This window comes from Crotalus tigris, unplaced genomic scaffold (assembly GCF_016545835.1).
Source record: "Crotalus tigris isolate CLP2741 ecotype Arizona unplaced genomic scaffold, ASM1654583v1 scf7180000024472.5447098, whole genome shotgun sequence".
Taxonomy (NCBI): domain Eukaryota; kingdom Metazoa; phylum Chordata; class Lepidosauria; order Squamata; family Viperidae; genus Crotalus; species Crotalus tigris.
The window spans coordinates 2,372,143-2,397,278 of NW_024100643.1; the positions used below are offsets into that span (position 1 = coordinate 2,372,143).

Genomic DNA, 25,136 nt, shown 5'->3' on the forward strand with positions numbered 1-25,136 from the left:
TGTACACAAACTTAGCACAATCAGTTCAGTCTGGATGTCAGTATGCAGACTTTGCCTGAACTGGTCTATCAAGGCTGCTTCATTCCAATCCATATTTGCCACCAATAATTTGAAATCAAGTATATAAAGCCTCGCCCTTCTGTTGCTTTGCCTGAGTTACCAATCTCATGGCTGGCTATCACATGTTGGTGTGAATGTTCTTGGTAGTTCCTTGATAAGGCTGTTGTTTACTGTTATCTTGTTTGTCTGCATTGGTAGTTTCTTGACTGGGGTATTGTTTACTTGATAGTTGGTCTAGTGTTAATCTTGCTGTTAATATCTGCTCATATGGATGTTGATTTCTGGAGAGAAGGTGTTTTGGTCTTTCTATTTCCTTTTGAAATTTTTGACTGTCTGTTTTGAGTGGTTAAAAACATTAACAAAGATAACAGCCTAATCAAGGAATCACCAAGAACTTTCCCACCCACACTGACAGGGCAAGCCACTAGCACAGTGATCCTCAACCTTTCTAATGCTGTGACCCCATAATACAGTTCCCCATGTTGTGGTGACCCCCAAGTGGGTGTGGCCACCAATAAGAGGGAGTAGGACAGCTAGGGAAAAGGGAAAAAAATGGCGGACAGCATGGTTTGGCGACCCCTGTGAAATGGTCATTCGACCCCAAATGGGGTCCCGACCCACAGATTGAGAACCACTGCACTAGCAGATCCCACTCCCTGCTATGCACCAATGATGTTACCTAGTTTGCTAATGAATCTGCAAGAAACTCACCAAGCTCATAGAGAACCAAGGATCCCACACCCAATTGTTCTTATGTAAAATTTATAAACGGGTCTGGAAACCACAGCATAAATGAAACATGGTGAAAAAGATTGGCTCCGTGTCAGCAATGTATATGCTGAATATACACTGAAGGAAGCTGAATTACGTAGATGAAGATGAGCATGATTTTAAAACTGAAGGAAAAATCATTAGTAACTGCACTGTGCTGATGACACTATTTTAATGTAAAAATGCAAATGATCTGGAACCTCTAGTAATGAAAATCAAGGATCATAGTAAACAATGGTCTAAAATTAAATGTAAAGACCAAACTGATGAAAACAGGTATAGCAACCAACCTTAAAATTGCCAATGAAGATACTACAGTGATGGATAACCTTTACCTTTTGAGATTATCAACAGTAAAGAAATAAGCAGTGAAAAATATACTGCAGACTAGTACCTGGTATAGTTGCAATGAAGTCTTTTGAAAAGATATTCAAAAGCCATGATGTATTTACAGAACTAAAAATAAGGCAATTGTTCTTGTGACAGTCTATGGAAGCAAAACTTGGATTAGAAGCAGCAGCATAGAAATAGTATTGATGCTTTTGAATTTTGCTTTGGAGAAGATTTCTGAGAATACCACGGACAGCCAAGAATACAAGCAAATAGATTTTTGAACATGTTGATGTCAGGGCTGTTGCCAACAGGTGTGCAAATAATGTACTGCACAAAGGTGCCACGACATGGGAGGGAGGCATGTAGCCCGGTACTGCATTGCAGGGAGCAAGTTGGGGAAAGAAGCCTGTCCAGATGCTAATTCATGCATCTGCACATGCACTTTACAAGAAAAGAGAGAAAAAGTGTTGGAAAGCTGGAATTGCTACATGATGTGAGTTGATGCTCTGGTGGCGGAAATCTTTTTGCACAAAGGTACCTAACAGAACAAGGCCTGCCCTGTTGATGGTTAGAGTTGTCATTGGCAAGCTTTGGTGTGGAGAAACACTAGTAGTGAACCTCTACATGGAGTTGCTTCTCTTCTACTGCAACAAGTTGGTCCTGAGTACACTGGGCTCATGGATCTTGCCATCTGGTCCCCAAAATGGATCCTCCCTTATGTCTAAGTTATCATGAAGGGTGAGACTCCTCCTCCTTGCCTGCTCCTTGCCTGACCCCTGTCTACTCTGCAGCTCCTTCTCATCTGTAGCAAGCAGAAACTATGATCATGAGAGCAGGCCCTGGCCCTACCAGTGATAGTGTCTTGATGCAGGACTAAGAGTGGAGCTGATTGGGCACTGAACCATATTGCTCATCCTAAGTGAGGTGCCACAATTTCAGATAAAATTAGACTGGATTTGGGTCATATTGTGAGGACTGAAACTAGGATTGCTATCTCTGCTTGAGAAAAGCAGCTACAGACAGGTAGTAATGCTTCCCATCCCACTATTCCAAGGCTCAGAACAACTCATGTTTCCAATAAAGGAGAATATTGGTTGAAATGAGGGGTCTCTAATGCTCTCTGAGTTTAGCTGTTTTTTTGCAGACATTTTCTTGGTTGTTTTCTTACAGATGTTTCACTACTCAAACTAGGTAACATCATCAGTCCTAGTCAAGTGCACATTTGGATAATGAAACATCTACAAGAAAGTCCCAAAGATGCTTTTTCACAAGCCAATTGGACTTTCTTGTTTTTCTTTGAAGACATTTCACTTCTCATCCAAGAAGCTTCTTCAGCTCTGACTGGATGGTGGGGAATGGAAAGATTTATATTCCTTGCTGATAACTGGTGATTTGCATTCATTTAGAGAATCATTGAGGCCACTTGGAGGTTTTGTCCTTAGGGTCACCTGAGTAGTGCAAATGGGTATGGAGCCTTCTTAAAACTGCTGAAAGGATTTTGTTGTAGACTGAAGATAGATGATGTCATATTCCTCCCCCTCTGTTGAAAGAGGGCTGTTCAGTTTTGACATAGATGGCCTCTTTGACCTCTCTTTCAAACCACATTTTGGATAGAGAGGACTGCTGATTTGAAAGAGGGGTCAAAGAGGCCATCAATGTCAAAATTGAACAGCCCTCTCTCAACATCACTTTGCAAAGCCTAGAAGGATGGAATTGATCCAAAACAATAGTCTGTTTTGGGAGAAAGTGAATACTGCAATAAATAATTGTGTATAGATTTGCTGTGCTATGTGAGGGTTGTTAGAACCCTCACACATGGGCTATACATTTTAGATCCTTGTTCTATAAGTGAAGTTTCTAATTTCTTTTGACATTCTATTCTATCTATATCCCTGTTGTTGTTTTTTGCCAGAAGTATAGAAATCTTTCCCACTGCCTTCTTTGGGGATATTTTTTTCAACTCCCCTGTCTAATCTATAACCTTGGGATTTCCTGATGATCTCTCACCCAAGAATTCAAATCTCAATTAGTTCTCTCCAATCCTTTTTCAAGAGCATCCAATGGCAGTTGGGTGTTGTCACTAGCTATTCTTATGTCAATTAACTACAAGGAATATGTGATGGTAGAAGCTCCATGATAACTGGCCTTTCTATCAAATTAACAGAGAATCTTGCAGATACCAAGTAAAATAGCTGTTTTGGTACTTTCAGGGAATGGTAATAGGTTTAGCTAAACTGAAGGAATGGACTATTTCTTATTCTCTTATCACAACTATTAAGTTATTGTTAGCACCCCCAATCCTTAGAAATAAAGTAATCCAGTAGATCAAATAAAATGTAAATTCAATGTTGTGGCTGCTGTCAAAACTTGTTTTTTTCACATCAAGATAGCTTTGCTGCAGTGAAAATTGCCAGTTCTAAGATGTCTGATTTTGTTAGATGACATTGGGAGCTAAACTCCCACCCATATTTCATCTCCTAGCCATATGATACTTGACCTTTTTCATGTAATCAGCCAATCATTTCAGATTTTAGCACAACTACCTGTGTACAATAAAGAATTTTGGGTGGCAATATTTTAAAATCATAACAGTGAAATCAGGCTATAATCCAATATTGTCCAGCAATAGCAGCTTATATAAGCAAAGTGTAACAATATAAAAGAGGAAAAGAGAGGTCATATTTTAACCATGCCCCATAAACCTATCAATTGTTATTTAAGACAGTAATAGAAATCACTTGTTATAGTATCGTAAATTTACATGGCACTTTATAAGTATAACACAAGCAGGAAAGCTTCCTTAGCTTTGACAAGTATCTCCGGTCTCACTAAAGAGAAGACAATGAACGAAACACATTGTCAGGACATGATGGAGGCCAGAGGAAGAGGAAAAGGGAGGGAGGAGGAGAGGGCTGTTTGGGCGGAAGGACAGACTTAGCAGAAAGGCAGTTAGTATTCCAAAAGGAAGTGAGGGTTAAAAGACTAACAAAAAACCAAAGGTCAAACACAACCATTAAATTTTTTGCAGTGCACGTAATCACTCTGAAAGCTAATTATTTCTTATTAGCCTGTCAAATTGTAGCCAAGATTTTATTATTACTGTTCTTCACCAATTTTTTATTAAATGGCAATGCATAGTAGTAATTATATTACCCCAAGAAAATATTATTTGGAAAATGAAATGATAACTTATAGGTTGCTGTGCTTTAGCATTATTCAACTTGATAACAAATTGTCATGTTATTGAGGAAAAATTCTTTCTCAGTCCAGAAGACTTTGAAAGATATCTTTTCAACTTTAATTGGGGTGCTATTTGATGTCAACCATTATCTCTGTCTTTGGTGTCACAATGCAGCCAATCATTGTAGGAGCCTTTTGATCTAAGTGTTCACAAGGCACAGAAGACTGGAAATTGGTCCAGAATGGCAACTTTTAGTTCTACTATTTTTGGCTTTTCAGTAGAAATGGAAAGTGACTTTTGACACTGAAGGCTATCATTCATGCTTTTCTATATACCGGTATATATGATTACATATGTCCATACTTTTGTACCACACTGATGTATCTACATGGGCTGGTGAATGGCAGTGGCATAAAGGAAACCACTTTATCAGCTTATGAGTTTTAAAACATAAAATTGCACTAACATTCTTTTCCATTAAAAGCACTTTTTTTCCAAAAATAAAGTCTATAACTTATTAGCACTATATCCAAAATTGATATAAAACATTAAAAAGCCAGTAATGTGGTACTGAAAGGGTACTTAATTTTTAAGCCATCTTTTAATTGCATTAAAATACTTTTTCATAGGAATATTTTTATGTAGATAAACCATTTTTAGAGAAAAATAGCACATTTAAAAAAAATAAAACATTTTTAAAATGAATAAATAGAAAAGTAGTATTAAAAGTAAACTGATACATAGTACTATAGACAAAATTGCCCCAAATATCATTTTATTGGTCAAAAAATAGGAAAAAATCCTATAAGAGCTGCTTCAGTGCACATTTCAACCCTAATCCCTAATCCTGCATTCTTCACTATCCTTTATGTGTGTGTATGTTTGCGTACATATGCATATGCGTATGTGTGTGGGCAAGTAGCATATATATATTTAGTGATGGAGAAAATAAAATGAAGGGTTCAAAATTAATCAGAGATATATGCTCTTATATCAACTACAACTTGGATATATTGAGGAAAAGCATTTTTATTTTATGCACTGTTTACAAAATGTTATGCTGCAGTATGTTTTGTTTTGACTTACTATGTAAGTCATTATGGTTTGCAAATATAGTTCATAACTGCAAATGTTATCTGAATTCAACCAACAATTATTAATTCAGTGTACCACAGATAGGAATTCAACCATTTCTTTTACTTTGGCTAATCAGGTGGAAAAAAAGCTATGTAGCCTGATTAATTTACTTATGTTCTAGTCAGAAGTTTGAATAATTTAGTAGATATTTCCAGTTTATCTTTGTTGTCTTAATAACCAGAAATCTGTTTGTTTGTTTTTTAAAAAGCCAGTATACTGGACATTAATATTGGGATTCTGAATTTTCCTTTTAATTGGAAGTCCAATACTTTTTGGGCCCAAATCTCTTTTCTGCAAAGACAAGAAATATCTAACAGGTAGTTAAATGGAAAACCAACCAGCTTTGGAGATTTTTTTTTTCTGATATCCTATCTGCAGAGAGTTTTGAACAACCTGCCATGTTTCACTTTTTGGAAGTCAAAGCTTTTTCCTCCCTTACCATGACTTTGTCTAGGGCACAGCTGTCTCTTCCCCTTCATTCAAATCAATGCAAACATGGTCAGTCTATCCCTTTGTGAATTCAGAATTGAATCTGAAGTTGTAGGGTCAAAAAAAAAAAAGCAGCTCTGGCTGCCCTGCTCCACCCTTACTATTAAACGGGAAAGTGGCACCAAGATCTTTTCTAAATAAATCAGTCTTGATTGTAGAGCTCAGGCCAATGAGGAGACAAACCACATTAGCATTGATTTTAAAATAAATTATTGAGAGTGCTTTCCCCATCCCACTTCTCTACTCGGTGAATCTGCAAAGAAAAGCTCTAATCTGTTTAAAGTGATTAGTAAAAGGGAAAAAAAGGAAGGGGGAAATCAAAAAATAATGGACCAATCTATTAATATTGCTTCAGAGAATGCTTTGTGAAAAAGAAATGAAATATTTAGGATTATTCCTGCTTCATTGCATTTTTAGCTGTTGATTGGAGGTAGCTTTAGACTTTGACTGAGGCAAAAATGTTGCTTCTAGCATCACCATCACCTCCTTATACCTCACACCCCAATTTTCTTACAGGGATTTCAGAAGGTAGAAGACCTTGTCCAGAGTTTCCTAGAACACCTGTTCCAGAAGATCTGTATCAGAGAAGCAGCAGACAGCTAAGCATTTTTTATTCATGTTTCAGAGTGTTTGTGATTATTCACCAGGATAATTCACCACAATATTCACTGTGTTTTTTTATATGGAATTCTTTAGCTTATAATGCCTTATTGCAAATCTCACCATTTGTTTTTAAAATATCAAACTCTTCTGAAATGCACTGCTTCACTCCTTTCCAATTCAATTTACTTTGTAAATATAGCAAAAGATCTTTGCACTTCAGCCCAGGTCCCTATTTTTGCAAAGTCAGAATGTACTCCAAATGTACAATGAATGTTTGCTTTCCACCGTTTTGAGGCAGTAAATGTGCAAAAACTGTAGCCTAATAATAAAACAGACTTTGTATATTTAAAAACAAAGATTCACAAACCTTGTCATAAAATCATGTGACGAAAAAACCCAATCATACCAATATTAGCACCATTTCCTGCCTACTGTGTTGCTCTCAGATCCCTAAAAGCATTAAGAATGACTCATAATCAACAGTGCCAGAATGGTTATACTCAATGAGCAGTAAACTAATTGTAATCCTAATGCCTTTTTTGCCAATGTAACAAGAAATTTGCCTCAATTCACATTGTTTTAATTCATGTTAAATATAATGTCCCACTGGATTCTGTTCCCAGTTTTCAACATGTCCTCTTTGTACATTTTTCATTTACACCCTGTTTTACATCACGTCCTTTCTCCCTGCGGTTCAAGGCAATTAACACAGATACCTGAGAGGTATTTGTAGAGAGCTAATTGGGAAGAAACAAACCAGGCAGTTTTAGCCATTCTTTTAAAGCTCAATAATTTTTCATAATCCTCAGTCATTTTGGCTGATGGTACTGATAGGGAGTTATAGGAATTGTAGTTCAGTCCTTTTGAATGGATTCCTTTTGGCAAAGGCTTGATACTTTACAGTAAGAGAGCCCTTTTCAATCAGAAATGTATACAAGATTTCATACAATGCATACAAGGCTTCAACATAGTTAAAAGCATCACTGAAATTCAACTACTTTTCTAATAAAAATACTCATTAAAAATTCTGAAACTGTACAAAATGCAGGATGCATTATTCAGTAACTTGAAGATATACACAGCGATTTCCTCAAGATCCTTTATGGATAGGGCTTGTTCATATGGTATTATCCCCCATCCTGGTATTCCCAATATTTCCTACATATACACAGAAGAGATTCACAGAAGGAAATAGCAACAATCCACTTTTGATAAGCACTAAGAGGTTAAATAAAGTAATTCTGAATGTCATGCAGTGATATAACATTGATCCAGGGCATTATGAGCAACTGTAGAAGTAGCTGCACAGATTGGAAAATTGATAGAAAAGGGCACTCAGTTGTTAGTGTTTGTAGCTGCTCAAAATATAATCAACTGATGTTAATCAGATTGTGGGACACTTCCAGAGCTAAAAGGACCTTGTACAAATTTACAATGAGTCTTGGACAGAATATTTCCTCTTTGGGGTCCTTCAAGTCAATAACCAAAATCAAAAGCAAAACAAGCAAAAAATACCATCCTGTTAATCAAGAAAAGGAACAATGCCAGACTCTTGATATTTACACTAGGCTTTGGAAACGATTTGATGGATTCCATGTTATAAATTACAAGTTCCTGAAAGTGTACATATAATTTTTCCAAGTAGAGGCAATGTAGCTCTTTTTCCTCATTTTTACAAGAAAGATTGAGAAAAAAGTATTTGCATTTCCCATATCTGTAAAACAAATGGAAATACTTGGCTAATTCAGAGGTTTTATCTAGCTTGCCAACCACAGGATCCAATACTATACAGACAGTCTCAGAAAGAGGACTGAATTAGGTCTCTGGATAAAAGGTTTGTAACTTAAACCCTAGAATCTCTGGCACTCTGCTAGAAAATACTGACCAGCAAGCTCTCCCCCCAATCAACATTAGTGCAGTATGTATTTGGTCCTCTCTTACTCTCAGTAGAGTAGCTCAAATTGCTTGGTAGAGCTGTGTAGCAGAGTGAACTCCAAATGTTCCCCCAAGGAGGCCCCCCTGTCTCACTTTTTTCCTCTGCTTTACTGGAAATGGAATGCTCCTTTTCCCATTTTAGGCTGCTGTACTAACCACATTAGCAAAGCCTTCTTAAAGGGCCCATAGTAGTTTGCTACATCTAAGTCTATGGCCCCAAACTGAGGCATATTTTGCTAAAAAACAATTGCTTTCTCTTCTTTTTGGAAACAGAAGAATAGTAGAAAGATTATTTTATTTATTATAATTGGTTATAATAATTTATATGCCACCTTACCTCCAGGAGTTCCAGGCAAGATACATATCAATCCTTTCTTGACTTTTTTCATTTCAAAACAATCCTATAAAATACTTCCTCTGTACCAACCAGGTCTTGGTAATGCATGCCAGATTGGCCCTCTCACCCATAATTACATTAGAGATGTAATCCATTGATGGAAGGCCTTAATTCAGACTGATCTGGCATTCAGTAGGAAGTGACAAAAGCTAGGGTCTTGAAGCAGAGCATAAGGGCATGAAACATGTCACTGGTCCTCAAACCCAAGATCATGTTTCGTGTTCCACTAAAACTCTTCATGCCATTACCACTATGATGTCTCTCCCTGTCCTCTACCCTCTTACAGAAGCCATCCAGCAGGATTTTAGGAGGAATGTGTCCTCTCCAGTACAATTAGTATGCTAGATTTGCCCTGTTCTCTTTCTTCCCCTATGCCTTTGATTGTATTGATTGATTGATTGATGAGGACAAGATCTATTATATTATTCATTTCTGCAAGCTGTTCTCTCCATCTCTCAGTATGTTTGGGTATGTATTTACATGCTGTAGAACAGGGAAAAACCTCTACAAGTTAGTATTTTTTTTTAAGCCAGATGTCAAGTTCTAGAACTTTACATTCAGGTCTTTTTGGCTCAAATTGGGCACCTGTGATATATCAGTAGATTATGGTGATATTGGTCAGCCTTTAGGCTAGTTCAGTGATTATAATATTGATTGATGGTTTGCATAAAATGAATCAAGACATTCAGTGCTAGAACTAGAATATTCATTCTACTTCATGTACCATATATCTACTATAAGGCATCTAGGAATGATAAGTGAGTAATCCAGCTATAGAAATCAAGCCTTGGACTTTGCCTCTGTATGATCCAGGTCTGTGTTGATGAAATAAAACACTATAAACTATACTGAAGCAGACCTAAATCACTGGTAGAGCAATTGCTGTGTATGCCGAAATATCTGGCTTTTCTAGGTAAAAGAATCAATTTGTAAGTAGTAAGAAAGCCATTAATTGCTTATTTTGTGAGGAAGCAGTCAAAGTAATTTCAAAGGTGGTTTTCCAAAAGGAAATTGGATTTTCTTGAGAGTCCAGTTGCCTTTTGGAAAAGTACCTTCGGGATAACCATGATCTGAATGATTGAAAATCTCCATAGACATTCAGTCAAACTAATGCAAGAATAGATAGAAAAGTAGGATAGGTTTGCACAACATACTCAACTAGCCCAAAATGGGGATGGGCAATTAATGACTGAACATATTGGGAAAACTCAGCCATACTCTGAGCATATCAAATGAGCTAGAACATGATATGAAGCCTAATATGTTTGTTTACTTATTTTGGTTGATTTTGCTGCTATGAAAATAGCAGTTGTGATTTGTTAGTCCAAATTTAACCTTTAACATGTAGTATGATGTAATAGGATGCAGGTATACTGCCATAATTTTGAGTTAGCGTTTAGATCTGTATCACAAACTGCACCTTCCAAACTGCACCTTCTTTGTGAAGGCTACCAGTGGATAATTGAAAAGTTTTCATTCTTTTTGCTATTATTAATTTCATTTCAATACTGTCCTCTTAATGTTCAGGGCAATGTTTATTAAATTTTAAAGTGTTTATTAAAAGCAAAGAAGCTATATATTAAATTAATCTAAAACTGCTAAATATTATGAAAAGTCAAGCTGAAACATAAGTCTTTACTGCTCTCTTAAAATTTTTTAAAGATGGACTTCTGATTCCGGTTCATGGCGACTGCGATCATACGAAGAGACTCGTCTCTTCACTGGCCGATTCTCCTTCACCGATAGTCCCTGAAAGGGGTTGAAAGTCGCTCTGGAGGGGTAACCACCGATGAGGTTTTCTGGTGACTGCGGGAGGGTGGCAGCTTCTCCTGCGGCTCCAGCTGACTCCTTAGGGCCAACGGAGCAAAGATCGTCTTGCAAGATGGCCGATCATGCAGCTGCACCAGCCGAAAGTCACAAGAACATCTAAGCGTTAAGAACCACCGTGGATGATCTGGGTGAGACCCTTCCTTTTCCTCTCTTCACCCTATTTTTCTCTTTGCCTGTAAAAAGCCCTCTTGGAACTATTTCCTTGCCCTGAGAGAGCGGTGTTTGTTTGTGTGGGAAGAAAAGCACCAAATAAATGGACAGAATAACTAACTTTAATGACTATATTTTACTTCTAACTGGGGTCCCCAAAAAATCCTTTTATAGAGCTTTTTTCTAAAAAAAAGGAAAATTCATTTTATTGGTGTCTGGGAAAGATTCTATAACCCACTGAGGACATCTTGTGGTGAAATGTAATACTGCAATTGCCTGCTTCTGTTTGGAGATGAGGTTGGCTTGACCCTCAAACTATTATAAAAGGGAAAAGATAAAGAAGTTGATGCAGCTGGGGGTGGACATTGGTTAACCCTTATTAAATATAGCCTCCACTAAAAGATAAAAGGACTGCTTCTAACTATTATTGAAATGGAGAAACACTATTTACAACTAAACTGTAAACTCATATTGGAAAAAAATCATGAAGCCACTGAGCAGGTATGTGCTAAAATAAAAGAGATTACTACAGAAATAAGAGTCAGAAACCTTACTACAAACCCTCAAACTGACTTCCAGAGTTCATCTGATTATCCTATAGGCCAAAATACACCAGAAGAGGAATTAACCTATATTAAAGAGGAATTTATATTATCTCGTAAGCATCCTATTGAGATTTCTGAGATCAAAAGATAACCTTAATCAAACTACATACAACTCCAAAAATAACAGGAATTGATGTACAAACACGACTTACTGAGAAGGATAACTTTAATAACCAACTATTAACCATAAAACTAGATACAACTCAATGTTTTACTCAGCTGAACCAAACTTTGAGACTTGAATTTCTAAAGCAACAAGGGTCTAACTACAAAGGAGTCAGGCTTCTAAAACAGAGGATGGGATGTCTTCCATCGATCCAAATGACATCACAAGGAATAAAAGGAGACCTATTTGCTGAAATAGAGGCTCTATTATGGAAACCTGCTTGGCACAAAAAGAAAGCCAGAATAAGACTGAAAAAAGACTTAAAATTACATGTAATGGTTAAAAAAGTTTTGTAGAGATATGAATTGATTTAAGGGATTTGGACTGATCTAACAATTAACTGAGTATGTCAAGTTAGTAAGATGATATTTTGTGTAATATGTGTGTTTTAGATATGATAATTATTTGGATGAGATTTAAATCCTACCTAATGGACTGAAATGATTTTGTGTTTTGTTTTGCTTTGTTCTGTTATAGAAATAGATTGACTGTTAGACTAAATATACATAGAGTATAGTAACATTTTTATCTTAATTAAGATAATTATTTTGTAGTGGAAGAAGAAATAAGAGAGATTTGTGATAAAAATAATGATTTATTAGATTAAGAATTAGAATACATCTGGAAATATTAGAATGTTATTGCTTGAATATTATGTGTATTTTAGAAGGGGTACCTGAAGTGCTAATATGTTTATTTAAGATTAAATCGGATTATGGTAATTGTAAATTAGTAAAGCTTAAAAACAGGATTTGGATCTATATAAATGTAATCTAGAAATGAATTATTTTAAATATGGTATACTATTGGAGGCAAACAGAGAGGGAACGTCTAATGTATTAATTTGAGTTATATATATATGTTTTTGGATGATTGATTACCCCATCACCATGGGGTTTCTTGAGCATTTTGTTGTAAAAGTTAAAAAACCAATAAAACTTGTTTTAAAAAAAAATCTTTAAAGATGGTACTCCCTGGAAAACTGCATGAAATATCTTTCATGACCTTGGGAAGATCTGAAAAGACCTAGCCAAAATTTTCATTAGAGAAGCTGGTGCCTCCCCAAATACAAATTCTCCTTAATAAAAAGTAAGGAATAACCCCCCCCCCCACAAATATGGTATTCTTTCAGGTAACTTGGATCTGAGTTATTTAGTTATGGTATGTGCAGAAGTTTGAAAGAAAAGTATTTTGGGTTTCAAACACCTTACTTCAAAGAATGTTTCTAGTTTGAGCAGCTATTCTAACCTTATTAAAAGTGTTTTGACATGAATTAAATATTCTGAAAGTGTGCGAAAGTCAGAAATAGGGCTATTTTGACTTTGGAATATTCCAGCACTTCTGGAATAATTAGGACTTCTGGTAAATCAATGCAACACAATTTGAACATGAACAGTTTTGAGTTCAAAATGTCTCAAATTCTAAACATTTTGCACATCTCTACAATTTAGGTTTTAAAGGTGAAAAACAGTACTTTATATTTTGACTGGAAACCTATGTACAGCCAGAACCAATATTTAAAAACATGCACAGTATGGTATGGTATTTATCCCCAGGGATAAAACTGGCTTCCACATTTTGATTTAACTGGAGTTTCAAATTACATACAAGAACAACCCAATATAAAATGCACTGCAGTAGTCTAGTATTGTAGTTAACATTGTTGCGCCACTGTTTTAGCTGATGTTAGCCAGTCAGGCTTTGGCTGCACTGCATTAAGGCAGTTGGTTAAAATAATGGAATCTAAGGCAAACAAAGTGCAGCATTTCAGCTGAAACCATGGTATTTTAATTAAATGTATGCCTCAAAAATTCATAATGGAAGGAGACTTTCTGGAAGAAATTTAGTCACGCTTCTCTTCTGGAAGATGCAATCATCAAAGTGTTAACTGGTCTAGGATCCACTTGGAAGCTGAAAAAAGAATTTAGCCCTCTGGGGTACTATAAAAACACAGGGCAAAAATGACAGAAACAAGAAGTCAACAGTTCAGTGAAACCTTTCCATCTATCAATGTGGATCCCACTTGCTTTGCTCTTGCTCAAGAACAGATCAGGGAGTTTAGATGAACTAGCAACAGTTTAAAGATATGAACTTCACTATATAAACTGCTCAGTCCATACAATTCCTGCCAGAAAAATAGAACCCCTATATGAACTCCAATCTTTTTGATAAAGACAGATCTAAATTGATAATGGAAGACAAGAAAACTTGAAAACATATGTCACAGTATTTTTGTTTTTAAAGTAGCACAAGTATTGCTATTACAGTTACTGTACAGATAGAGCTTGTAGCTTACAGCTATCCAGTAAGCTACAAGGTCTATGTTGATGAATTGTATGAAATCAATTCAAATTGGAAATAGGGATAGAAAGTATGAGAGATTGAACAAGGTTGTAGGCAAAAATTAATTGCAGAACACCATTTATTTTTAAGATAAATGGGGTGGGGCTGTTGAAGAATAAACAATACAGAGGTGTGGATGATCTGACCTAATAATTAAGATAGTTATAGGGCTCCAGACCTGGATAGCTATGGGACAGCCTACTCTTAATTATATCTGACCATCCAGGAACATCTGGATGAAAAATTCTATGTCTGCTCCCTCAGGAAACTCACCAAAAAAGACTATGGAAGTGAGCCTCTGCAGCTATTTATTTATTTGTATCTTGCCTTTATTATTTTAATAAATAACCCAAGACGGTGACATATGTATGTATGTATGTATGTATGTATGTATGTATGTATGTATGTATGTATGTGTTTGTTTATTAAATTTGTTACATTTTTTTAAACATACTTATTATTAAAAATATTGCCCTTCTTCTGGAAATGGCATGTCAGCATTCTAATATTTCTGTCCTTTTGTCATTAAGAAAATGAGTAAAATGTTTGCTACTGTGTTCTAATCAGTGTGAAAGGCTTGGATAGTATAATGTTGTTTCATAGATGTTGAAATAATTGTTTAATGTAAAATTCCCAGAATTCCCTAGCCGGCAGACACACATACATCACAGATATACAGATAGGGCTTTAAAATAATACCCAAAAGATAACTCATTAGTGATTCCTCATCGACTGGAGAGCAGTATTCGGTTGGTTGTTACAAAGTTTGATACTGGGTGTCAACAATGGAAGTTTAGATTTTAAGTTACAGGAAATAATTTATTTGCTGTAAATTAGAATTTAGTTACTAAATTCCAATTTATTCCATCTTGGAAGATAAACCTGATTGATTGCTGTGTCCAGTGCTGGGCAATACACTTTAAAATGTTTCAAACACCTTAAGAGAAAGTAAACGAAAATAATAATGAAATTAGAAAATAAGCCATGTGAAGAGAGATTAAAGGAGCTGGAAGTGCGCGTAGCTCGCGTAGCTCTGAGAAGACTTGAGGAGGTATATGATAGCACTCACCAAATACCTGAAAAGAAATCAGCCATCACCTAATTCCCCAGAGTGTAGAATACAGAAGGATGGCTTTAAATTATAGCAAGACTGAACCATTTTAATATTATAAAACAGTTCTTAATAATAAGATTAGTTTGATCACAGGTTGAATTATCCAGAAGGGCTTCCTTTCATTGAAAGTCTTTGAACTGGAAGCCAGAATTGCCATGTATCTGTGATGTTTTAATTTGGATTCTTGCACTGTGTAGCAGATTAGGACTGGCAAAAAATTTCCCTTTCAAATACATTTCAAATATCCTATAAGAAGATATTGGAATAAATTGGGTTTGTTACTACACTATGATCTCTTTTATACCAACTCTTAGTATACAAACCCAACTTATTTATGTTATTCTCAATTTTAAGGTTAACACTAGACAACATGCAGAGTCATTATTTCAGGGGTAGTTCCTCACTTAAATAGAGAAACAGAATGACCACTGCTGGGCAAAAAAGCAGTGTGAGTGGGAGCAATTTCCAATTTCCTACTAACTTCCTCATTAAGTTTCCTTATGGGCAGCTGGCAAGAAATATTGGAAATCTTAATCTTCCTTTATCCCTCCCTCCCTCATATTTCTGCTAGCTTCCCCACTTACTTTCAATGCGAGAAGAAAGTCATTGGGGAAGTCAGCAGGAAGTTGTAATCCCAAGGCCAGCAGCCAGGTAAGTGTCTACTGTTGGTTGGGAAGGAAGTGAGGGGGTGTGGGGAACCATGGATCAAAAATGACATATGGGTGTCTTCAAGAGGTGCCATGTGATTGGGAAAAGGATATGTGGGTGTGCACCAGAGATGCTGAGTGGGTCAAGAAGAGCATGGGATGTGGTTTAGGTCACAAATGGTAGCCCGGGGATGCATAAGAGGTGCTGTGCAGCTCAGATAGGGTTGGCAGAAGCAAGATAGGAGAAGAAGAATGCATGGGAGTTACATGGGTGTATGGGAGAGGTGCCATAGCACGTGGGGATAGCATGCCAGGAGTGGTGCGGGTTGAGAAGGAGTGCTTGGATATGTGCAAGAGGTGCTGTGCATGTCAGGGACAGCACATGAGCTAATAGCACAGTTTGGGAAGGGTATATAGAGGTTATTAAAGAGGTGCTCATGAGCAGAGAAAATGCATGGTGGGCAGTGTGGGTTGAAAAGAATTCATGGGAACAAAGAAGAGGTTTCAGGCATGGGTCACAGAAGGTGTATGGGGGGCAGTGTGGATCAGGAAAAATACATAGGGATATGCAAGATATGCTGCATGATCAAGCAGGAGGGCTGTGGAGGATGAGGAGAGTGCTTGGGGTGGTACAGAGTGGAGAACTAGTGAGGGGGTAGCATGGGCCAGGAAGGGGGTATGATGGTTGCTTCCTCTTTGTTCCTTTTTCCTTCCCCTTCCCTTCCCTTTCTTATCCAGCAAGCAGGTAAGTAACTGCTGCTGAGTGGGAAAGGGAGCAAAAAAATGTGAAACTGGTTGGGAAATGTCAAAGAACACTGAAAATAAAATTCCAAAGGAGCCACAGCTTTCCCAAAATTCATTCCCTTGGGAGTCATGAGTCCTGGATTTTGGATACATTCTGTAAGCTAGCCCTCTTGAAGAATCAAAATTCAAACATATGAATGATCGACCATTTCATCCAGTTAAAGGTCATGATGACAGTTTTAGTAGTATATAAATAAGGCAGGGTTTTCAAGCAGTCTTTGAAACTCATTGCCACAGGATTTTGAAATGATCACCACTCAAGAGCTGCATGGTTGATTAACTGCCCAGATAAAATCTACTTGCTTAGTATTTGCTGGCTATGACAAAAAGCTAAATAGAGCCTGGAAATTGCCATCCTACTATGAATGTACTTGGTTAGTCATCAGAAGAAAGGATAAAATTTGAAATGAGCCACTGGTCTGATTATTGCAGGAACCCCAAAAACTCAGCAGACACATTTTTTTATTTGTTTCTGGGTTTGTGTGGCATGCTTTTTATTATGCAAATAAAATTCTCAGTTGTGTTTGAATGGTTTTTTAAGAATGGAACAGAATGAGCTGCTTAGAAGAAGGAGAGAGTCAGAAAGATAATTTCCTCAGCAAGTCATCATTGCTAATGAAGTTTTACAAAAACAGATACAACCAAGGAAAAATAAAATTTCACAGGTGATAAATTTTTCCAATTTCCGAGGCAGAATTCGATAGGATTGTTAAATTAAGAGTGAAGGTGTCTGTTAGGAAGCAACGAACAATGATGGGTAATTTTATAGAGTGGAAAATTGAATCAAATTGCAACATTAAAACACAGCTCCTTGGAGGATCTGCCCCAAATGCAGGCCTACTTCAGTATATCAGTTGGAGACTTGGGGGAAGGGATATACTGTATGAATGGAAGGGTTGTGCAGTTGTAAACAGCATGGAGATATGGCTTCACAATGTCTTTAAAATCTCCAGGTTGAAGAGTGGGGTGGGTAGGATAGGAAAAAAAGTGGGATGAAGAGAGGCATGAGAAATCTTCAATCAGATTCATGGGAGGGATCTAATTTGCCACAACTACCAGAGCTTTTTAAAACTTAAATCTGAGCTGGCATGTATGAGAGAGTAATGATATTAGTGCTTCTGAGCATCTTTAGAGTATTTTATTTTTAAAGTTATGCTCTTGTCCCAATAAATGAAGTAATTTGATTGTGAAATAAAGACTGATGTGAAATGTTACTATCCACAGCTTTATCCTCCATATCCATATAGCTGATGTGAAAGTCCATGCATGTACTTGACAATCAAATGGTTGGGTGCTATTCTTTAAGAGATGTCAGGATTGTAAGTACTTATTAATTCTAGGGTACAGTTCATAGGCACTGAATTATTAAATATTTGTTTGATCTGTCAGTTAGATTGCTGACCTCGGAAAGTATAGATACTTTAAAAAAAACCCAAAAAACCCAGAAGTGTCTATGTTTTTATTTATCAAATCTCACTGAGATCATTCCTGAATTCAAAATAGCTAGTACTTCCATAGAATGGACACAAAAATTCAAACTGAGGATCCTAACTAAATAACTAAAAAAATAACTGTAGATTAGTCATTTTTCTCTTATAATAATGAATGAAGAATAAGGTAAGAATAGAAAATCATGTTCACAATAATTATTCTATTTCCAAAGGTGGTTTGTAACTTAGAGATTCAAATGCAGGATGGAAGTAACCAATTTCTTTTCCAGAATCTTTCTTCTGAAGTTTTCATCAGATGGTTAAGTAATACCTTGGAAAAAAAATGTTTATTCTATGTTGCAACCATTAAAAAAAATGCTAGCAAAGATACTGTAAAGTGTGTGGTCCTTGAGGAAAGACCTTCTTTTGACAGAGCGTGTTATTTAAATATTAATATTTATGCAGAATTGGAAAATCCTAACTTTGTCCATGAGGTGTAGAATACCCAAAGGACAAAAGTGCATTATCCTTCTTTATTAATTATCTTTTGCACTGGAATCAGAGAAAAAATTTTCTCTAAAAGGTTTTGTAAAATTCATTCTATTTTGTCTTTTTCAGATGGTGATAGCACTTAGAATCTATTTTTCCTTTTCTTCTACTTAGGGCTTCGAGGAGAGGGAGAAAAACCCCTGAGAGGACATTGAAAAAAAGCTAGATGAAGAATCTATGACTTCTACATGAATCAGTATACAGAAAAGCATGGTTCTTCTCCCTATTCTGGTATTCAGTTCAAAGATGCAGTACTCTTGTGACCTTTGTTGCAGCGACCCTGCATCATGTCTGAAGGATTGGGACTGACAGAAAGGAATGCTGCCAAGGCCTGAAAGCTAGTCCTTGGGTCTCAGAAATGAGCTTGCCAGATTCTTTATCCTTATCAAATTGCTATTCTTGCCCAAAATATTTGTCTGAGAGCCCATGGATTTTTATAATGTGTGACTTAAGTTTTTCATATGTGCAGTGATTTGTATACCAGATACTTTAGACTTTGCAGAGTTAGCTACAAGGAGTCTGGATCCACTATAGCCCTAGCAAATTGTTTTTTCCCCTCGTGTGGTTGCTCTCTTTCTTATTTTCTCTTATTTCAATAAATATCTTTACAAAGAAGAAGTTATAATTCCCAAGGAGCTTCAAAATAGACTTTCCACTCTGATCCTGGAATCCTCATTTGGAAGATGTCTAGACCCTTTTGTGTGGCTGTGTTACACACACAAGAAAAGATATGAGCATGTATGGAAATGTAAGTTCTTTCTATATACAGAATGAAACTGATATGCAGATTATCCTGCATCAAGATACCAAGAAATCCTAATCAGACTGGTGGAACAAATTTGCCATTCTCCATGTGCACTGGGCAGAATGATGATTTAGTGTGGATTACTAATCCTATTGTCTTAGTTTTGCCCCCTCATATTAAGAGAAAAGAGAACGAATATTCCTATGAATTTGGTTGTGCTGATTAGCATGAATGAACCTATCATTATGATTTCATCTTATAGCCGAATGAGTAATCAGGAAATTTAAGAAATAGTTTTAATGAACATTTTCCTTAATAACTTAGAAAACTCTCTCTCTTGCATTTAAAATGTACCAGCAGGGATAGAGGAATGATTTATAACAGGTTATGAGACATAAGAGTCAAAAAGCTTTGTTTGCAGGCCCAAATAGTTGCTCTCTTTGTTTAATTCATGTATGATCAATAATTTTGTTGCCTAATTTAGAAATCTATTATTTCAAATAAGTTCTGCTCACACAATGTAAAAACAAAGATAATAATTTTCTTTTAAGAAAATTAACTTCTGCATTATTTGTCATATTTTTTATTGCCTTGGCTTCAGCACTGCCCTTGCTTATAGAGACATTACTCATTTATACAGATATATCTATGCCTCTATGTGTTGTTTACCCCAAGAGTTCCATTTATTTTTTTACTCCATCAGATATTGATACAAATAAACTTCACAGAATTCAGTATCCCATGAATCTCAGCTTTCAAAATCCCTAATCTGAAACCTTTTTTACAATCAGTTTTCAATGATATTCAATTTGTGTGAGGATAAAGTGCACCTTTCCTCTTTGGAACAACATAAACAGTCTTTTCAGAGGCCTTCCAAAGAACAGCTAAGCCTTAGTATTAATATTTTGGCACTGGGGCAATATGAACCCCATTCTGACAATCACATGACATCAACACTGGGAATTTAAGAACATGAGTTATCCTTGTAACAATACTTTTTTAAAATCCTTGAACAGGGAAATGCTCTCTTAGCCCAAAAAGTGCAGCTTCAGAATCAGTAACATATGGCTTTCTCATGTGTCATGGGGTAGTTTCTCCTCCCATTGGCATAGATTCTTACCAACCATTTGAGCTCTAATCTTAGCAATACATTGGCATAATTAGGTGAAAATACCAAATGGATAAGTACTGGTATAGCAAATGTCTGTGGAGATTCTCAGTCCACAGACTAAGAAAGTCCACATTCTGGACAGAGAGGACCATTGGTTTAAAGGACAGGTAAAAAGGTTGTTTACGTTAACATTGAGCAGCCCTCTCTCAAAAGAGGGGAAAGGATAAGACATCGCCTATCTCCTGTCTACAACACAGTCCTTTCAGCAGTTTCAAGAAAATTCAACCCCCATTTGCACTCTGATACATGTGACCCTGAGAGGACAGATAAGTGGCTTCAAGAGCTCTCAGAGAGAGTGCTAACGATTAGATGACCGCAAAGAAATATGATCATTCCAACTCCCTTCCCCTCATTCTGTCAGAACTAATCCTTCCATTGCCAGCACCATCCTGCCAGAACTGATGAAGTTACTTGGATAAGAAGCAAAACATTTTGTCAAGGAAAAAAAAAGTACTATTGCCTTTTGAAAAAGCATCTTTGAGACATACTGGTATAGCAATAATACATGTTGGGCTTTGAAAGACAATAGAGATTTGCTGCCATGATGTTTCCCATTGGGAGGTTTTTCAGTGCAATTATCTATATTTGTAAGTCCTTACATTTCTGAACTGAAAAGTGTTCCCTCAAATTACCTATGATATGTTTTTGCAAAGCAATGTATAATTTGTGCAGTAATACATGAACTGCAAGATAGGGAACATTTTAACAATTTATTTTTTTGTTTTAATAAACAGAGGGACAGGATGCTAGCTTGGGAATGATTCAAGTGGAACTTGAGATTGGGATGAGATACTCAGTTCTTAGCTGCAATTCTCTGTACTCAACTATTTGACAATAAGTCAAGCACCAACTGGACTAGACTTGCCAACATATGGCAGGCAGGCTTTTCTACAAATTCATGTTCCTAGCTCTTTATACTGCAAATAGTCAGAACAATTTTAATCAATTTCAGATGTATTTTACAAATGGGAGACTGAAAGCTTGTTTCATAGAATCCTCTTGATTATACTTCTGATTTCATGCTGAAAGTAACATAAAACTGAAAGGATCAATAATTTCAGGAAACTAGAATGCACCAAAACTAAACATGGTGATAAGTGCTTATTTTCAGCATATAGCTTAGGTGTATTATTGGCCCAAAATTTGTAGAAAAGCCTGCCATATGTAAAATAAAGACCAGAGAAAGTAATCCGGTGATATATGTCATTCTGTATTTTCAAATAATTTAATTGTTTTTTCAGCCAGTTGAGATAATTCGTACATATTTCTAACCTGACTTTTTTTTTACTGATTTTTAGTTGCAAATTGGTATAAGCATGATGTTTTGTATAAATTATTTCGAGTAAAATATTTCATTGACAAAAGAGTTCTTTAAAATATAAGTAAACTTAAGTAAACTATCTGAGTAGTCTTCTCCAAAGTACTGCCCTACAAATGGGTTAAAACTAAAACTTCCTGTATTCCTGACTTGAATGACTCACCTGGAAGAACTTCATAAATGCACTCTTTCTCCTGCACCATGGGTTCCTCTTTGTCCAGGTCCAAAGTGAAATCCTGACTAAATGTTACACTTGGGGTATCAAAACTCTCTATGTCATCATAAGCCTCTTCTTTATCAGTATTACTGTAGTCCTTTTCCTTCTCTTCTTCTTCCTCCTCCTCCTCTTCTTCCTCACAGGGGATAATGAAGGAGTTCATATCTGAAAGATAAAAAAGAAGAAAATAATAATAATAATAAGAGAGAGAGAGAGAGAGAGAGAGAGAGAGAGAGAGAGAGAGAGAGAGAGAGAGAGAGAGAGAGAGAGAACTATTTACATGGCAGATTCAACAAGATTACTACTTGCTTGCTAAAAATAAAGGTAGCAATGCCTCTCTGGAATGCCAACATGTTTTTGTGCTGCCTTTTCCATTTAAGTTTCATCAGGTGGCCAAATCCATGCACAATCATAAAGAAAAACAAAGGGATACAAATTTCATTCCCCCCATAACAATCAGAACAAATGTTCTGAAAGGAAATAACTTAATTTCAACAGCCTAGTAGACCACATTCTGCTGAGATCCTTATTTCTATTATTACAAATTCATGAAGACACATAAAACTTTAAAAACTTAATAAAATAACCTCTGCTATGCATACAGTACAAATGCCACAGAAACAGTGGTGTGTTGCAGATGGCTTGTTCTGGTTCATGAAATTGTTACATTTTCTGAATTTTGCAACTCAATTGAAAGCAGAGCTCAGCCGTGATGCCCAGTGCACTGATTAGCTGTTTGGCAGTTTGTGATATAGCATGGTGGCAGCAGTGGAACCAGCAGAGTTGCTTGTTATAAATTTATTAACATAGCATGAAATTTTAACATGCCATCTCCTATTGTATTTATACATCTGTGGGTCAAAACTAGAATTAGTTATGGAATTCAGTGCAAGGGATTCCCATAACAGATAAGAGGATCTAAAATATTAATGCAGATACATCTTGAATCTGTAATTCTCGCAAGCAGGGTATTATTCTCACTGTTAAACAGGATATTATTCAAAGTATCTATAAACTTAACTAACAACCTATACATGAAATTTAGTCCCACCATCAATGAATTTTTAGAGTGAAAAATGTAGTTTAGTAACAAAAACAACAAAGCAATAATAAATTTTATTTTCTATCGTAGTATCTTAAATAACATTCACAATATGGGCTTTGCATTTTGACCAGCAGAGGACGCTTTGAGAGCATGCATTGTTTATAACTCAAAAAATGTCTTCACAAAAGTGGAAATGTGATTTTAGATTTTGATTAATCCATCCTGCACACTAAGTTTCATTATTTTCAGGTTGGTTTATATACCTGAAAGATATCCAGAAAATTGGGAGAAAAACCCTGTAGACAGTACAAAATAAAATAAAACAAAAACAAGACATGGCATGTTTTGGATTTTGGGTAGATTTATCTCAATTCAGATGACAAAATCATAGATCTGGGATTTTTAATCAGTCTAAAAAACCAACTAAATACATTTCTATGAATATTGGATTAAGCTCATATACATTTCCTTTAAACAAGGAAAATGTGGGAGAAATATCTTTTATCATTATCCCCACCTTGAGCATTAAAACGATGATCAAAATTTGCTAAGAAAATGCTAGCTTGTATGTCATGATTTAGATATGAGGGTGTACTTTTAGAAAGTGTACTTTTTCTGCCATAGTTATCCTTGCCTATACTTTTTCTTCTTAGTGATGCATTCTTCAAATTTCTCTATTTCTTTAGCAAAACCTTAATAGCCCCAAACTCATTTTGTTTGCCGCTTTCACATATCATCTGGTTTTCTTTCATTTTAAGCATGTTTATTGAGCAGGTACTATCATATCTGGGCCACTTAACAATCTGCTGCAAGTTCATTAATTACCAAATATTCCATTTAATTGGTGAAGTAAGGGAAGGTTCAAATTATCCTCATGTGTACTGCAAGAATAAAGAGGCCAGAAGACTAGATGTGCATCGATGTATTCTTCCATGTAATGAGAAACCCTGATTGAGCCATACTAAGAGGAGCTCCAGAGTAACCTGTATAACTCATAATAGTGTGTGTATGTGGGGAGGAACATAGTGTGTGTATGTGGGGATAAAATACTGGATTTTATCCAAGAACACCTGATTGAAATCTGTTCATCATTAAACTTCTTATATAACTTTGGGCCAATCAGGATTTCTCTTCCTAGGTGATGTATTTTTGTAAGGACAAATGGGATTACCTTTGATGTTAGTCTTTAATTGACAAAACCCTTAAAATTAATAAGAAAATTCTTAGAACAAAGTTGGAGTTTTTGATTAAACTTTGCCTTAAATTTTCTGTGACTTTCAGACATCTCTGTATTTTATGATTTTTTCTGAATGAGTACATCTATTGAAAAGCTAAGCTAAACTAAGATTCTTAGAAGTGTATGCAGATGTTTTTGTACAATGATAGAAAATCTGTTTTAAATGTAGATACCTATCCAAAGTTCCTAGAAATTTAAGAAGAGTTCACTGGTGACACAATTCTACTCAAACAAGGAGGATTATTTCTAGCATGATCATCTAATACAGATTAGAGGTGTAAATTGAAAGGTGTTCAACCTAGTTTTAGAAAAGGCTAAGGAACAAGAACCATTATTGCTAATTGCCCAATAATTGAGAAAGCCAAAGAATACAAAAAAGCTAATATGGACTTCACTGATTACAGAAAGGCCTTCAGTCATGTTGACCATGTGGAATATATTTTAAAAATATGATTGTTCTCATGTCAAATCTATACATAGTCAGGAAGCCATAGTCCTGACAGAATATGGCAAAAAGACTGGCTTTAGGTCAAAAATAAGTGAATGAAGGCTGTATATTCTATATTCATTCAATGTGTATGCTAAATGTATATTGAAAGATGCTGAATTGGAAGAAGATGAACATGATTTTGAATTCGGAGGAGGAAAGATCAATAAGCTGCTCGGTGTTGATGAGACTACCCTAATGGCTGAAAACGGAAATGATTTGAAACCTCTAATACTAAAAGGAGTAGTGAAAAATGGGCTAAGATTAAATATTAAAAGACTATACTAATAACCATACTAATAACAATTACATAAATAAAATAAATAAATACAAAATAAAAATATAAACAAACAAACAAACAAATAGTGAGTA

General features: G+C 35.9%; 1 protein-coding gene across 5 annotated transcripts in view; it reads right to left on the reverse strand.

The window, feature by feature from the left end:
- Window positions 1–25,136, reverse strand: part of SKAP1 (src kinase associated phosphoprotein 1) — a 502,470-nt gene that overhangs the window by 86,513 nt on the left and 390,821 nt on the right. For all 5 annotated transcript variants that reach the window (XR_005555500.1, XM_039333275.1, XM_039333273.1 and 2 more), the window contains exon 8: window positions 21,942–22,160. Coding sequence is in view for 4 of the 5 variants with exons in the window: in XM_039333275.1 (XP_039189209.1) it covers window positions 21,942–22,160 (219 nt within the window). In the remaining variant the exon portion in view is untranslated. The remainder of the gene's footprint in view (window positions 1–21,941; window positions 22,161–25,136) is intronic.